Source organism: Pempheris klunzingeri, chromosome 22 (genome assembly GCF_042242105.1).
Source record: "Pempheris klunzingeri isolate RE-2024b chromosome 22, fPemKlu1.hap1, whole genome shotgun sequence".
Taxonomy (NCBI): Eukaryota; Metazoa; Chordata; class Actinopteri; order Acropomatiformes; family Pempheridae; genus Pempheris; species Pempheris klunzingeri.
The window spans coordinates 17,190,615-17,206,210 of NC_092033.1; the positions used below are offsets into that span (position 1 = coordinate 17,190,615).

General features: G+C 44.0%; 1 protein-coding gene across 2 annotated transcripts in view; it reads right to left on the reverse strand.

Annotated features, from left to right (window-relative positions):
• Positions 1-15,596, reverse strand: part of scube1 (signal peptide, CUB domain, EGF-like 1) — a 93,045-nt gene that overhangs the window by 16,499 nt on the left and 60,950 nt on the right. For both annotated transcript variants that reach the window (XM_070853678.1, XM_070853677.1), the window contains one exon: positions 11,010-11,126. In XM_070853678.1, coding sequence (XP_070709779.1) covers positions 11,010-11,126 — 117 coding nt within the window. The remainder of the gene's footprint in view (positions 1-11,009; positions 11,127-15,596) is intronic.

Here is a 15,596-nt window from a genome sequence, read left to right on the forward strand (position 1 = left end):
GAAAGCAGCTGTGGTGGTAACTGGCTTGGGTACACTGGGTGACAGATGACATGTCCATTTTCACAGAGGATAAACGGCTTTTGGGGGGTGAAGGAGGCGAAGGAGGCGATCAAGGAGCCAGACAAAGAGTCCAGATGAGTGAACATCCTGGGGCCAGTCGATGGAACCTTACGCCGCCCTTCTGAGGTAGTGAGGCAGGATGAGCTGTCTGCTTACTCCTACAGCAGTACATAAAAGCTGGAATAATGGTAACTCACTGACGATGTCGCATTTGCCAAATTCATATAGCTCAAAGAGGGGAGGTGAAATTCTTAGCTGCTTTGATTTTTGGTGTACAGTGACTGCCGCTGCAGGATATCATTTATGAGACTCGTAATAGAGGGGAGCTCAATCTTAATACTTGAGATTTCATCTGCAATGGCCATCATTCAAGAGACCCACAGCAGGTCTGCCAATCACTCAAGTGGAAACCGTAGATTTGATAATACATGGACCCCCTAACTCTCAGCTGATCCAAAAATGGGCAAAGAGGTGGACCTGAGGCAGGCCAAATGAAGCCTGGTTACTGAAACGTACCCACGTAGCTCTAAGTTACCAAGCTAGACTAAGAAGCCCGGTTGCATGCCATTCAACATTGCCTCAGTTCAATTCTGTGTGACTCCTTGCCATGCAGTTTGTGTGCTGCTCTATCGTGGCGAGAGACAATAGCAGTCTATGTGAGCAACATCCAACAAGTCTTATGGCCTGAAACTTTAAAAGGTTAAAGGAGCTTAAAACTGGATAAAATGTCAATTTAAGACAGAGCTTCTTAAATGAATGGTCCGACAAGAGAAAAAACACCATTGGGTATATGCATTGGCACAATCCCGAAAGACAGAAAACTTCTTATAATTAGATCAAATTTTGAGAAATCAGAAGCTTGACTAGCCTGCCTTGTTACCTGCCAAGCTATGAAAAGAAAATCACTGTTTTAAAGAGTTTAAGTGAACAGTCACTAGAAACTCTGGGTTCTAATATTACCTATACTCAGTTGCTGCTATGCGAGTTTGATGTATTTTGGGAGCGATGATGTCACAGTCAGGGAGAACACTTTTAACTGTGAATCCTCGAAACGATGCCTTTCTCAAGTAAGTGCTGATCAAGTCCTGGTAGGTGGTGTGCCACAATGAGTGGAGTGAAAATTGTGGGCCAGCTTATGAGGCCACAACACTGTAAGAGTGCACAGAGAGGTCCAGTCCACACACACTCTCAAATGGCCGTCAGTGTGAGCCTGTAACTCAGCCACTGTGTTTTTCCATCAGGTTAGACACAGGCTTCCCCCGGTCTGATCCGCCCACTCTGTATCCTACGGGAGCGTCTGCTGAATGAACTCTTCATCTAAAGATGGAGCCAAGACAGGAATCCACAACAAGCCGGCTGCACGCTGCGGTATGAAATGTAGTAAACCGTGCATCCCGCTGTGCCCAGTCAGCGGCCCTTTAAAAAAAGGGATTGTCCCTCCGTCTAACTCGGTTTAAACGAATTTCCCCCCACGGCTGGCGGGAAGAGAATGAGGTTCTGGGAAAGACGGATAGGTGAGGGCCTTCAATTATACTTAAGTTTCCGTCTAACATCCTTAAATGTGATGTCATACAAGCAACAAGCATTTAGATTGATTAGCTCCTTTCATTTTCATTCTACTCTCCACTGCCAGTAAATCACCTACTCTTGACTTTCAATGGATTTTCTCTTTTGATTCCTTTCTTTGTCTTTTTTGTTTTTAATGTTGTCAGTGTTAATATCCTGTGTTTTCTCTTAAGCTGATCTATTGTCACATGTCCAATCTGCCCCAAAGGACATAAATCAGTCACCGCCATTTTCTTTGACATGCTGACGGGGGCTCGGTGGGCCGATCTCTTATCTGTGAGACGGTTGGAGGAATAGCTGCCGTTCTCCCTTTTTTCCTTTTTACACGCTGGTCAACCCTGAGACTACAAAAACTGAACAAATGTAAAAGATTAGGTGAAACAAATGATCATTTTCTGCATCTGGTGAATTCTGAATGAACCAGTTTACAAAAGTAGGGCGCATAAACCACATGAAGACAACCTTTAAGACTAGGTCAATCTGGATTCTCCGATTAGACATGTTGGCAAGTAGGATGTGTACACAAAATGAGAAACACACACACACAAAGTTCACCCTCTGCCCACATAGTCTCTGCTCTATTGCCGATGTAAAAACAGTGGATACCACCCCAGTTCTACCCAACACAGACACAGCTTCTTAATTACTCTGGCAGCCACAAACACTGGCAGAACCACTGCATTTACCCACACTTAACGGCCACTCTAGGGATAGCTAAGCTTTATAACGGAGTATATAATTACCTTTAATGGAACTTAAATAGGCTTTGAGCTTAAATAAATATATATTAAAGGTCCCATATTATGCAAAATGCACTTTTTAATGTCTTTCAACATTAGTATGTCTCCCCGGTGTGCTTAAAGACCGCCAAACTCTGAGTAAAGGCTGCCCTCTCTCTTGTTCTCCATCTTTCAGTAAATGTGTGTGAAAACATGCCGTTTAGATTTGGCTCCCATTGTACTGTCATAAGGGGATCTGTTGACCATGTGACCTCCTCCAGCCCTACAGCATGCCGACTGTCCCCAATACCTGAAAACCTCCCGACTCCACCTCGCTGTCTGCCATTGTTTGTTTTTTTTATTTCCTCACTAACCCCAGCTCCCAAAACAGCAGACTGCTCTGCTCTTCTAAAATGGAGCGTGAGGAGAGTGGCTGACTGGAGAATGCAGGGTGGCCTGACATGCGGCAATTTTGCCTGGATTTGTTGAACAGCAGGCCGACCACAGAAAACAGGAATCCACCTCGCTCGTCTCCGTTGCTATGTAGCTAAAAGTCTGGTAATAAGATGTTGAAGGTGAAGCAAAACACGCCAGTTGTGCTTGGCTGAAAAGAGTCGTGTGCTGGATGCACAGTATGAGAAAATTATGTTTTTTTTAAACATTACAGAATGTCAACATGTTCAAGTAGGACCCCAAATACCTGAAATTAGTCTAATATGTCCTCTTTAAGGGAATGAGGTTGAAAATTTTGTATTTGTAACTGTCATGGTGCAGTCAATGTAATAACTGGCTAAAGAGCAGAAGACTCTGAAGGGCCAGAAGGGTCAATATCACCATAGTCACTTAGTCAGATTTTACGATGTAATATTTAGTGTGAGAGATGTGAAAAATGAGCAAGAGACATCAAAATCAAAATCCTTCTAATAGATGTGGAGATTTCACTGGATTGGTTAATCCATACCTTGTTGGTAATGCTAGATGGGGAAGTCAAAGTGTGAGCTGTGTGAGGAGCAAATTTAGGAATAAATTCTGTGTTCACATGAATGGGTACACCTTGATGTCATGCACTAACATCTGGGGTGCCTAGAAGCCATCTTGCCGGAGGTGTATCTTAATAAAGACACTGCTAATTATCTAATTAACGCTTCGAATATAACTGCACTTTGACTGCAATGAGAAGCGGGAAAAAAAAAAAAAAGAAAGGTTAAATCACAGAGACAATTTCTCTGGTTTTGCACGCAAACATACACACAGTCTCTCACGCCAATGTTTCCTAAATCATTGCCCAACTCTTTCCATCTCTGCCTGCCCCCCTCATGCAAGAGGAATCATTTGTCACTTTCACTATTAGAGGCTTGCACATGCCGCAATATGTTTCAACGTACACAGAAAACACAAAAGGGGCCGTCTCCTTGGATCCATCTTTGACAGTTAACTCTGCGCGATCAATATCTTGGTCGGCTTTCAATCAATAGTTCCACCCTTTGCTGAGAGCTGCCTGTCTCTCTATATATCACACAGCTCTATTAACACACTGCTGCGTATGACGGACACAATTTGCAGGTTTTTAGGAGGCTGGCCAGAAAAGCAGGTACGAGTATAACTATAACTAAAATGAAGAAATAAAAATTTCCACATTGAACTAAGCCAATTACAGTTCTGAGACTATAAATGGAAAGTAAAAAAAAAAAAAAAAAATGTTGCCAGGAAACAATTTAAGAATATGTTATGACACTTGTTTGAGGATATTCAATGAAATCATAGCATCATCTGTTGTTTTATCTAATTTGAAACGCAATCTTACACACAACCTTATCCGGCTTCTGACAACATTTATAGATCAGAAAAATGTCATGACCTCGGCAAGGAGGGAGCGTCCCTGATACAAGTCAAGCTTCCATCCACATTTAGTGTAAGGAACTCATCCGAAGAGAACAAAAATAATGCTAATGAATGCATCCATTATAGTTACAGAAACATTAGGAGTTGGGTGCATCGAGACAGTTAGAGTCGCTAATTAATGGGACCTGGCACTTAATGGATGGATGCATAGGAGGCCTATTATTTGGATTACCGAAATATTGCATAATGCATACCTCCTATCCTTTATGGTTACAGGGGGGCTGAAGCCAATCCCAGCTGACACTGGGCGAGAGTCAATCACAGGGCTAGCTCCTATACAATGAATCTGCTGGTTGTCTTCCAGCATAGACATTCTGGAAGTGAAGTCTTCACATACAGTGCGCTGGCTGTGGAGGAGGCTGAGGACCAAATGAGAAGGCTTGCTAACATCCACCTGGGCCAAAGGAAACAAGCCTTCCACCCCCTGCCTGCTCCTTAGTGAGCCTCAGGGCTGTGTTTGAGGAGCCCAGTGTTTGGAATAAGAAACCCAACTCCAAAAGAGACTGCTGTTTTGGGGCTCTACTGCCTGATAACTACCCTCTGACTGATTAACCAGCACTGCAGCCCCACTGCCATCAGCGTAGGAGTGAATGAACCCTAGCTCCTCATCTCCGACGCCAGTATCTGGAGGTTTAGTGCAGGGTCAGGCTGTTATGTAAGAAGTTTGTCTGTCTGCTCTGCTCCAACAGAAAGACTTAGATGGAAAAAGTGGGCTGCGTTGTCTTGCGCTGTCACTTAAACCACATTTAGAGTTGCTTCTAGGAATGTGTAACACATACCTCCAGGGTACAGGCTTCACACATGGTGGAGAATTTTACCAAATATAATTTTACCAAATATTTGCAGTAAAAAGCAATTAAATGGAATATATTTGCAGAAACTCGAGCCTCTAAAAATAATTATAAACGGAGTACAGGGGATCTAGTTTTCTTGGAGAGCGTTGATTTTCTTTGTAACGTGTTGTCGGCGAAGAGGACAGACATCAGGCCAGGAGGTAGCGTGTATTTATTCACGTATTAAACGATTCCAGCACTGCTTAATAACAAACACTCCACAAAGCATGTGGGCCAAGGGAAACTCTCAGCTTTACACAACAATAAAACAGCCTGTTATATGGGCCGGGTCTGGCCTGAGCGGGGCCTGCCAGCAGTGCTGCAGTCATGTAAGGTGACGGAGACCGTGACGTCACGACTGCATTAGTGTGACAAGTGTGGTCACTGAGGGTCATTGATCTGTGACTCAATATTAAAAAAAGGTACCAGGGACACCCAGAGCCCCACTAAGAGACTAAGAGACCCCACTTTTTTAGCTTTAGCACTTCATATATCACAGATATATCACATGCGCATCACACATGAAACCGATATGCAGCCTTTCTCAATGTGGAATACATTGCTGACTTCATCCATCTATTAAAGAACTTTGTTGTTTTCATTCAGTCATGCAGTAAGTGAGTGAGTGACAAAAAGCCAATGAGACCAAATGCTCATTTTCTTTCCACGAGGTGCGCCGAATTCGCCCCGACGTCATCTGCTTACAATTCTCCTCATCGCCCCCGGTCTGTCCGACACCTCCGTCCACACTCCTGACTCGCTCATATTCACACTCGGAGCAAAACGAATCAGTTGGGAGTTTCCGTCCCCCATCTATCAACCTCAACTCCTATCTTAGCCCACGTGAGCCGCTGACTAAATACTCCAGATAATGCTGCAAAGGCATCACCACAACACACCACAGTTTCTCACTGAACCGGAAAAGTGGCCAGAAGCATCAAAACCAAGTCCTTCCCCCATGTCAGGCATATCTCCTGAGCACTATTCAAATCATTCCTTCCGCATCTGCGCAGCATCAGCAGCAGCCAGATTGGGTATCTTGGACAAAAACCATCCAGGTCCTCGGCTGCTGCTCGTCTCAGGTTTACTGCTCCTACATATGCAACAGTCTGAACAAGTCAGTCAAGCCCACGAGAAGAACACACCTGAGATGGAACCCCCGCCAAACCGAGTCTCCCTCTGCCTGGTCTCCAATACATCCCGGACCACCTACCACACGGCATCTCCCTTCCACACTCCTAAAATATTTTGAATAATCTGTAAATTCAAATGACATCATGCGTGGTGTGGTCCTTGACAGGGAGAAGACTTCAGATCTGAGTGAAGCGATGAGCGGATTGTGACCTTCCTCACATTAATAGATGAAACCAACGTCAGTGTCACATTACCATTGTGTTTTCTACATTGTTTTACGTCGCTTGAGGTTTGACCATCTTGTGTCCACCTCCCCTGAAATGGTTTAACACTTGTGGATGTCTTGGTTTGATCCGATTGCGTATTTGTTTCTTTCTGTGTGTGTGTGTGTGTGTGTGTGAAAATGTGTGTGTGTGTGTGTTTGTCTGTGTTTTCAGGTCTTTTCAGGTAGGAGGAGGAATGCAGGCCAGTGGGAACGTGTCTCAGGTCCTAACACACACAGTGTACTGTACAGCACAGTATACCGACCAGACCAGGCTATCCACAGAAACACAAACACACAACCAAAAGGACAGACTTTTGAGTTTTTGTGTGCACAAAATACAGACTAACATGCGTTAATTGACCCACAGAAAAAGACGTACATATGGACATGCTCTCAAACGCACGCACACACATGCACGGCTACATAGTAACTCATCCAACCTCCAGTGTGCACCTTCTAATCAAACATCTGGAAACTGTTCAAAAGAAAAATCTTCTTCTCTCTCTCTCTCTCTCTCGTCGGTACAAGAGACCCGGGATGAAATGCCTCCTCGGGTTGGCGTGTCTGTCATCGTGAGAGGCTGAACCGCCTCGTCTGTCAACACAGATGAAAGGGCGTTTATCGGACTGGTGGGTTTTAAACATACCCTACATAGTTTATATTGAAATGATTGTGATAGACAGGCACGACAGGGCACATCCCCTTGGCTTTAAAGCGAGGTAGACGCAGACGGGGAGAGAGAGCTGTCTATCTCTATCAAGCAATTTAGTGGCACATTAGATGAGACCACCTCACAGCATGGCACTTATCTTGCCGCTAACTACTATGTTCGGTAAACTGTTAAAAGCCAGCAATTATAGTCCAGGCTGCGCACTACAATGCGCCGCTAACATGACTGTGATTACATGTGCCACCGGAGTCCACACACATTTGCGAATATAGGATTTTTCAGGAAATATTGAATAGCTAACTAACTTTCAGCCTGTGTTGCTATTGCTGAGGTTACATGAAGGCTCTGTCACATGTGGCCGGAAGGACTTTTGAAGGCTCATCAGTGAAGAAAGGACTAAAGCGCAGACTTACTCCAACAGGAAGAATCTGGCCTCCTGGCGAATACCATGCTAAAATTGAAAACCAGAGCTGATGCAATAACACAGCGGAAGGTGATGAAAATGGTCATTGTCATATAGAGTTGCTACCAGCAAAATGAAACCGTAACCTAAAACAAAGGTAACATGATGGGTCTGAGTTTGAAGGAGCTTTCTGCAGCTCCATGTGAATATATTCATATGTACGTCGAGGCCTGACGTTTGCCACTGGGCTCCCACCTGAACCTCAAAAAGCAATTTAGAAAAATGATGGATGGGAGCCAAGGGATTTGATACACTGACCAATGCTACTGCAACATCAGAGCAGGGATTTGTGTTGCATTTCATGCCTGCATCTTTCGCTCCCCCTTTTTTCTGTCAATTAAACATATTTCCCCAGATGTGTCCCTGTTCCTCTTGATGACAGCACAGGGAGTTTCCCTAGTAGTGAATAGTTCCAACAAACTGTCCATAGTGTGTGATATATAGCATATATTGTAAGACATACTGCAGTTCAAATGTATTTTTTAAGACAGAAATTAATCATTTTAAACACAATTCCATTGACCTTCATTGGAAGTGAGGTGAATTCTAAAAACCTGGACAAATACAACAGAATCTGTTTTTATTGATACCATTTGAAATAAGAAATAACAGATTAAGATATGTTTGGTAAATTGGCTGAACTGACTGACTACATTACACAAAAGTAAAATACAGTCCTTGACAAGCCATTCAGCTATGAAGATGATGTGGCTGCCACTTGTACCTTCCGCCTCAGCTCCACCCAGGATCTAACACATTGTCCAGATATGGATGTTTGATCACTGGTTCTACTACAGTAATTTAAAAAGATGTGGTTGAGCAGTAAACCCACGTTTCTGTCTTTAAAACCTCCCCACAGAGACCTATTGGTGGTGTTATACTGTGGCCATGTTTTTCAGCAGTCTATGAGTCCTGTACATCATGGCCTGGGTTACAAATGGCAGCAATTATGCTGCAGAAGTTCAGTGTATAGGGAAGTTTTGTGTGAGTGTGTGTTCTACTGCTTGGTGCCCGGCTGATAGATACTGATCGATGTGCAGTGCCTGCTCTGTCTCTCAGCTTCCTTCAGCACTGATCCCCACGCTGGGATTTATGAAGCCCGGAGGCTGATTCACAGCCAAATTATGTGGGTGTGGCACAGCTGGACTGCACTCCTATCCATCTTCCCCACTCAACTCGGGGCCGAAAAAAAACAGGGGCGACTTATCATCTTTCCACCACTGTAAATGCTGGGTTCTGTCAGGTCCACAAATCACCTGAGGAGACAGAGTGGAAGTGTTCTCACAAGCTGCCGGGCTTGAACTTTACGTCAGAGCAGCAGACAAGATGTTCTCCCTACATACGACTGCAGAGTTACTCTTCTGTCGGCAGAATCACCATTTGTTCCCTTACCTTAATCAAGCGTGTATTTATCATTGTAACCATGGCAATAAAGTTTGGTAACCTTAAAGTAAAGTAACCAAACTTTAATCAGACACTGAGAATGAACAAGAAAACACGTCCATGTGTGTCCATCTGCAGAGCAGTTACAAACAACATGTTTCGTCGTTTAATTTAAAAGGACTTGTTGCTCAATTTCCAAAATAACTGAATAACTTTTATCGAATCCTTCTGGACAAGAGTCGATTGCACTTGAATGGTGCCGTTTTCTGATGTACAAATATTAATATGTTAATCTAATGCAAATCTAATGCAGCCGGCCAGAGGTCTCTACTAATGTTATCATGGTAATTATGTTGTACTTGGTGCTTCAAATTAGAAACCGACTGATTTGTCCTCTCCTCTAGATGAGCGCATTTGCTGGTTGATTGCTGTATTTACTGCATCTGCAGCTGGATGGTGCTGTCTGTGTGAGTGTGGTCGTGGATGAGAGAGAGAGAGAGAGAGAGAGCGAGAGAGAGAGAGAGAGAAGCATGGGCCTCACTGTTCAAACATCTCAAAGTTTGCCGACACGTCGTCTGCCTGCTAGGCCTGAGACAGCGCCGGCTCCAGGATTTCACACACCTACATGCCACATTCTCATACTGCCTGACAAGCATTTCGCAAACACACATAATCCAGAACACGGACACATGCAGTATTATACAATTTATAAAGAGGACGCTCACATTACACAGGAGGGGGGGGGCTGGACTCTGACATGCATGATGCTGTCACAAAACCTGGACCTGATTGCTAAGACAACTCTCCCATCTCCTTGATCATGTCTGGCACATGTCTCACCGCTCCATCTCTCCATCTATAGGGAGAGGAAAAGTGTCCATGTGGCAGAGCAATGTGGAGCTTAATTATTCCTCTTACAGCCATTACAGGTAGTTTTACCTTACCTAAGCATACTTAAGTATATCTCAAGCTTATACGAGGTTTCAGCACTCTGATTTTTCAGATATAATTTGAAGTCAGTCCTTAAAGTATAAAATTGCCTCTCAGTGTTTCCATGCTTGGTTATAGTGGAGGGATAAAACACCAGTACTAAATACCTGACATGATTGGTGTAATTTAAGGAAACAAGGACTGTAACTGTAGCAGAGGGTTTTTGTGTACGCCTATACTTCAACAAGTTATGAAATAAAAACACGGAGGCTCCATCTCCTGAGCCGAACATCCCACACTTCATTCCTTTTCCCGGCAAGACCGCGCAGCGAGCATCTCACGCCCTACTTCCCTTTCCCTTCAAAGTAAAAGACCACAGATCCACACACTGCTTCACTGGCAAACATAAAATCAGCCTCAGTGCAACTCAATGAAAATAGGTTGCATAATCTTTGTCCCTCGTCAGGAGGAACAAATACAGCAGCCAGTCACTCTGTCGCTGGATGTATGGGCATGTGTGTGTGGTTGTAGAGAAGACGTGTGAACTTATCCTTTAAAATGCACCAGAATGCCTCCTTCCACCCACTCACAGCCCACTTACTGCTGCTTTTGTCTACCCCCGAGGAGATTAGAGCAATGCTGCCAGTAAAGACCAGGGCTGGACTCCCGTTAACCCGTAGGTCAGACTCATTCAGCGGGATTGTTTCTTTAAAGGAAAGCAAAAAAACACTACAACAATATGTTTGACAATGGCGGCCTTCTCCCCCTCGGACCACCATCGTTGACGTCACTAGCGGGCCGTCGGAAGTGGAGAAATGCTCAGCGGCAAAATCAACAACAACAAGCGGCGGCGATGGTAGTGGCAATGACCGCGACTGGAGCTGTGTGGAGTTGGAAGTGAAGCGGATGGCAGTGTTGGGTTTGGATCCGGATCACTCAGATGCTAGTCATAGCAGGCTCAGGTGCATAAACAAAGTGCTCAGTGAACAGCAGATGTGCACCATTGACCCTTATAGCAAACTTGCAGGCCTCATACACACACACACACACACACATATTCCCACACTTTGAAGCGTTTCCTGACCTTTGCAGGTTTTGCCGTCAGGCTGCAGGGTGAATCCCACAGGGCAGCTGCAGCGCACCCCTGTGGCCGTGTCTTTGCATGTCCTGTCACAGCCGCCGTTGTTCACAGCGCAGGTCTCTGCAGATGGTGGGACAGAAACGGAGAAAGAGAAAGCGAAGAAGAGGTGTTAACGCGTGAGCCCCCAGCTTCTGAAACCGCATTAAAAAAAAGAAAAGAAAAAAAAAAAAAAGGACACTTGTGACACTGAAGGTGATATGGGTTGAAACAAAGCTTCATGCAGTACAAGAATACACTATCAAGCAACAGCAAAATAAGTTACACAGTATTCTTGCGTATTCTGATGTAGCTTTTTCAACACAAAGATGAAGAAATTACACCACAACACCATTCAACTTCATGAGTAGAGATTTATACAGAGATTAATACAATGTTCATACACACAGAGAGTCACAATCAGGATTTTTCATTGACAGCAGTGTATCAGTACAACGAAACGAAAAATGAACACTGTGCTGATAAAAGGAGGGTGAGGAACTCTTTGGCCCAAAGGTCAGTCCTGTTTCCACACATGACAAGAAAATCAGTTAACATAGGGTAGGGTTAAGGTAAGTATATAGAAAAATAAAGTTAGTGCAAGGCTGAGTGCTGTAAGTCTAGAACACACTTGGTAAAACCAGCGTGTATATTTTCCTCCTCAAAAATGTTCTTGTACGTGGCGCAGATAAGGTTTGCTCGGACTTGTGAATATTGCCTGAGCTTATCCCAAAACAAACACAAGCTCATGGTAACTCTAGCTCACCTGCCCTGCCACTGTTGCTTTAGCAAAGCTCAGCACACACTTTCCCAATGGGCCTTGAGAAGTGCTGAGGAGGCTGAAATTTGACATTGACTCATGTTTATTGAAATTGATTCAATAAAACAACACCTACTAACAAAGTTTCACTTAAATACTGTTCTGCTTTTGGTGGGTTTGACTTCAGTAATTCCAGAGAAAATCCAAGTCAGGACCTTAAGACGTTTCACGAGTTCTTGGGCTTATAAGCCTTCCATTTGAAACTAAAGTGGTTACCATTAAAACATAACATCATCAAATAATGTTAGTTCCTGCAAAACTGACATTTGGAATCCAAAAAAGGTGTTTTTGGAAAACAGCAACATGAAAATCAAGCAATGTTCCCCTTCCTTTTTGGTAGCTTTTCCAGTTTTATAAAAAATGCCAGGGGACTGTGCGCCTGAGAGAAGCAAACAGAAAGGGAGGCAAAGCCCTTTTCACATCCGGAGGTCAAGGTATTAACATAATGCCCTTTCAGATTGCAGAGTCACAAACGCATTGGAACCAACATGGGCTGTCGCTTTCTATCAAGAAAGAGGAAGGCATTTTCTAATTTGTTTGCGTTTCTTCACGCGACTCCAAAACAGCATCGATCTCGCGGTTTCCGTCCCCGTATCTCCGCTCTAAGTGGCATTTTGTAATTCTTTTCATGTCTAGTGCTCTCTTTTGAAGGATGCCAGACAGCAAACAATTCCACACTCTGTCCTAAATGGAGAAGTTTTTTTTTTTTTTTTTTTTAAGAACGAGGCGATGAAGTGTCATAGATATTGCGTTGTAGAAAAATTGCAAAGAAAAACGAAGGCTGGAGGGAGAGACACTCCATCATCGAGGGAGCAGCAGACACCTGTTTCCTCTCCACTCCCCTGTGCAGGTCTCTGTCATGTGTGTGTGTGTGTGTGTGTGTGTGTGTGATAATGTGTATTGCTGATAACTTAAGATGATCACCTATGTGCCTGCACAGGTGTATCCAGTCAGTCAATAAGACTTGTCTGTGTGAGGGTAAAGTGCAAAGGTAAACGTGCATGTGAGAAGACTTGGTGTGTGTGAAGGTGGTGTTTATGGGTCAGAGTGATTTATAATGAGTACAGTGGGCCCTATCATTAGCTGAGGGTGTGCACGGTCCTCTCCAGGCCACGCCCTGCCCAGCCCCGGGGTCTGACTAAGTGCAGGAACACAGATGCACCGCCGGGCTTGATTGATGCGCTAGATAAGCCCCTTGTACTGCTCACTCAGCCCCCTCTCAAATCCTCTACATCCTCCATCTAGCCCTGTATATGTCTGTCCTAGCCTGGTGTGTGTGTGTGTGTGTGTGTGTGTGTGTGTGTGTGTGTGTGTGTGTGTGTGTGTGTGTGTGTGTGTGTGTGTGTGTGTGTGTGTGTGTGTGTGTGTTGGGGCACCCACATTTCTGCTTGTAATTTCTCATGAGACCAATAATGGATTGGATCACATAGTTTGTTTAATGTTAATTATTCATTGGTGTTCTTTTGGTGCTTAAAAAATATTTTAAAGAAGAGGATAAGATTTACGTGTCTCCCTAATTTTATGTCAACATAATTGCCAACGTTGGTGTTTTTCCTGCTGACACTCTTCACTGAGTGAAAGGAATAATTAAGAAAATGTGAATGAGCTGCTGATTACATGTAAATAACTGAAGCAAATATACTAGAAGTGCTTTTGGGTCGTGGCTCTGATTCAGAATAAACATCGATGTATTGTTGAGATACCTAGAATGAGCAATGGCAAAGATTAAAGGACTAATTCTTGCCGAGAGTGAGATGGGACAGTTGATACCTACCAGACCCACCAGTGTCTCTACAGCTCATTAGAAATAACACTACGCTACAACAGGTCACTTTTACACTATGGTTTTTGTAGAGCTTTACAGGTGTCTCAAGCTATAGAGCCTTAGAAGTGCTAGAAAAATATTTATGTTGAATATGATTTCCTTTTCTTTGGACACAGCCAGGCCAGCTGCCCCCCCCCCCACCCCCCCAGTTTCATGTCTTTCTATGCTAAAAGGTAACCGCCTCATCTAACTTTCAGCAAAACAGCAAATAAGTTAATTTTCCAAAATGTTAAACAATTCCTTTAATCCATTAGTCTTAAACTTCCCACTGGTCAATTGACTATTGAGCCATTTCCCAAATTTTCACTTATTCTTGTTCAACATATTCGAGAAAGGAAAGAGGTTATGAAGTAAAAATGCAATTTCTGTATTTGTTGCCGTTATGTGTTAGCAGGATTATGCACGTTTGTTAGCAGCTTTGTGGTTGATTCAGATCAGTGATTGGCCTGAGCACCATGTACACTCACTCATTCTAACTCATCCAGACCATTAACAAATACTTAAATGGTTTGTTCGCCATTGTACATAAAATGTCCCATGTTGGAATGAAACTTTGGCTCGCAGGAGAGAACCGGCAATGTATTAAGAAGATGATGCACAAATTTAAGAGGATTTAAGGTGAGGCTGATGGCTTAGGATTGGAGACGATTGGAGACAGATACTGAACCCCAAATTGCTCCCGAAGCTATGGTTCAGCGTGTGTGTGTGTATGTGAGTGGGTAGACCCCCCCCTGAGGAGCACGGTTGCCCTTGCCATCAGCGTATGAACGATTTCTGAATGGGTGAATGTGAATGTAGTGTCATAGCTCTCTCTGCGGTTGAAAAGACTAGAAACGTGCTTCAGTACAGTTCGTGATGAGATGAAAGCAACTGAGTGCAGCCCCCATATCTTGCAGACTGAACAAGGACATTCATCTGCAGGGAGTACAATACGTCAGCAAGGACCAGAGGAATGAGAGGAACGACAGTAAGTATACACAATCTGTCACTCTCTGCGCTGGAAACGCTGACCACTGCTCTTTCCTTGATTGGAGGACACACGTTCTATTGATTAAAGCTGGAGAGCGTGAGAGAGAAAAGGCCACGTGCACCGTGTATACTAAAGCATCACGCCAAGTCGCAGCATCGTGTCAAGAAAAAGTGTCACACCACACGTAAGCAACTGCTACACTGTTGTAAAACGGTCAGATGATGGCCTGTCAGCACTCAACAAAATCCCCTCTTGCACCCAAATCATCTGTCAGTCAGCATAGCTCTGACCTGTAATCACGCTGTACGGATACACCTACTTCACACACACACACACACACACACACACAAGGCTATATGCACCTCAGCTCCATATGTACTGAGGTGATGGTTTATTTGGAGTTCAGGGCCACTGTACTAACACCGACTCTCTCTTGTGACACTTTGCTCACATGTGTCCAGCACCTGGCTCCCGATCGAGCGATCCCTCCCATATTAATATTAGTTTCCACGAAGTCGCCCATTCTACCCTCCTCTCTTCTGCCCTCTCTTTCCTTTCTGCCTTGCTTACTTTCCTTCTTTAAGTCTGTTGTCTTGATCAGCGTGTTGTCTGTGCTGTGGGACGGCATTGGGAGCAGAGACCAAAGCGCTTATGCACCAGATGGAAGCAGACAAACTGAAATTTAACATATCGAGACTGGTCAGGCTGTGTCAGGAACATAACAACACACGTTCATTCATGCACATATATATATGTGCAGGAAGTGAGTTCACACATGAACTCAATAAAATAAACGTTTAATTAAATCGCGGACACCACTGGTATCATATATTTTACTTTAGTTTATTGTTTGGACTACATGGACTTTCACATAGCACTTTTGTCCAAATTGCTTCACACATTCAGTGGTCAAGCCAACTTCAACAAAGCTTTGGCTGA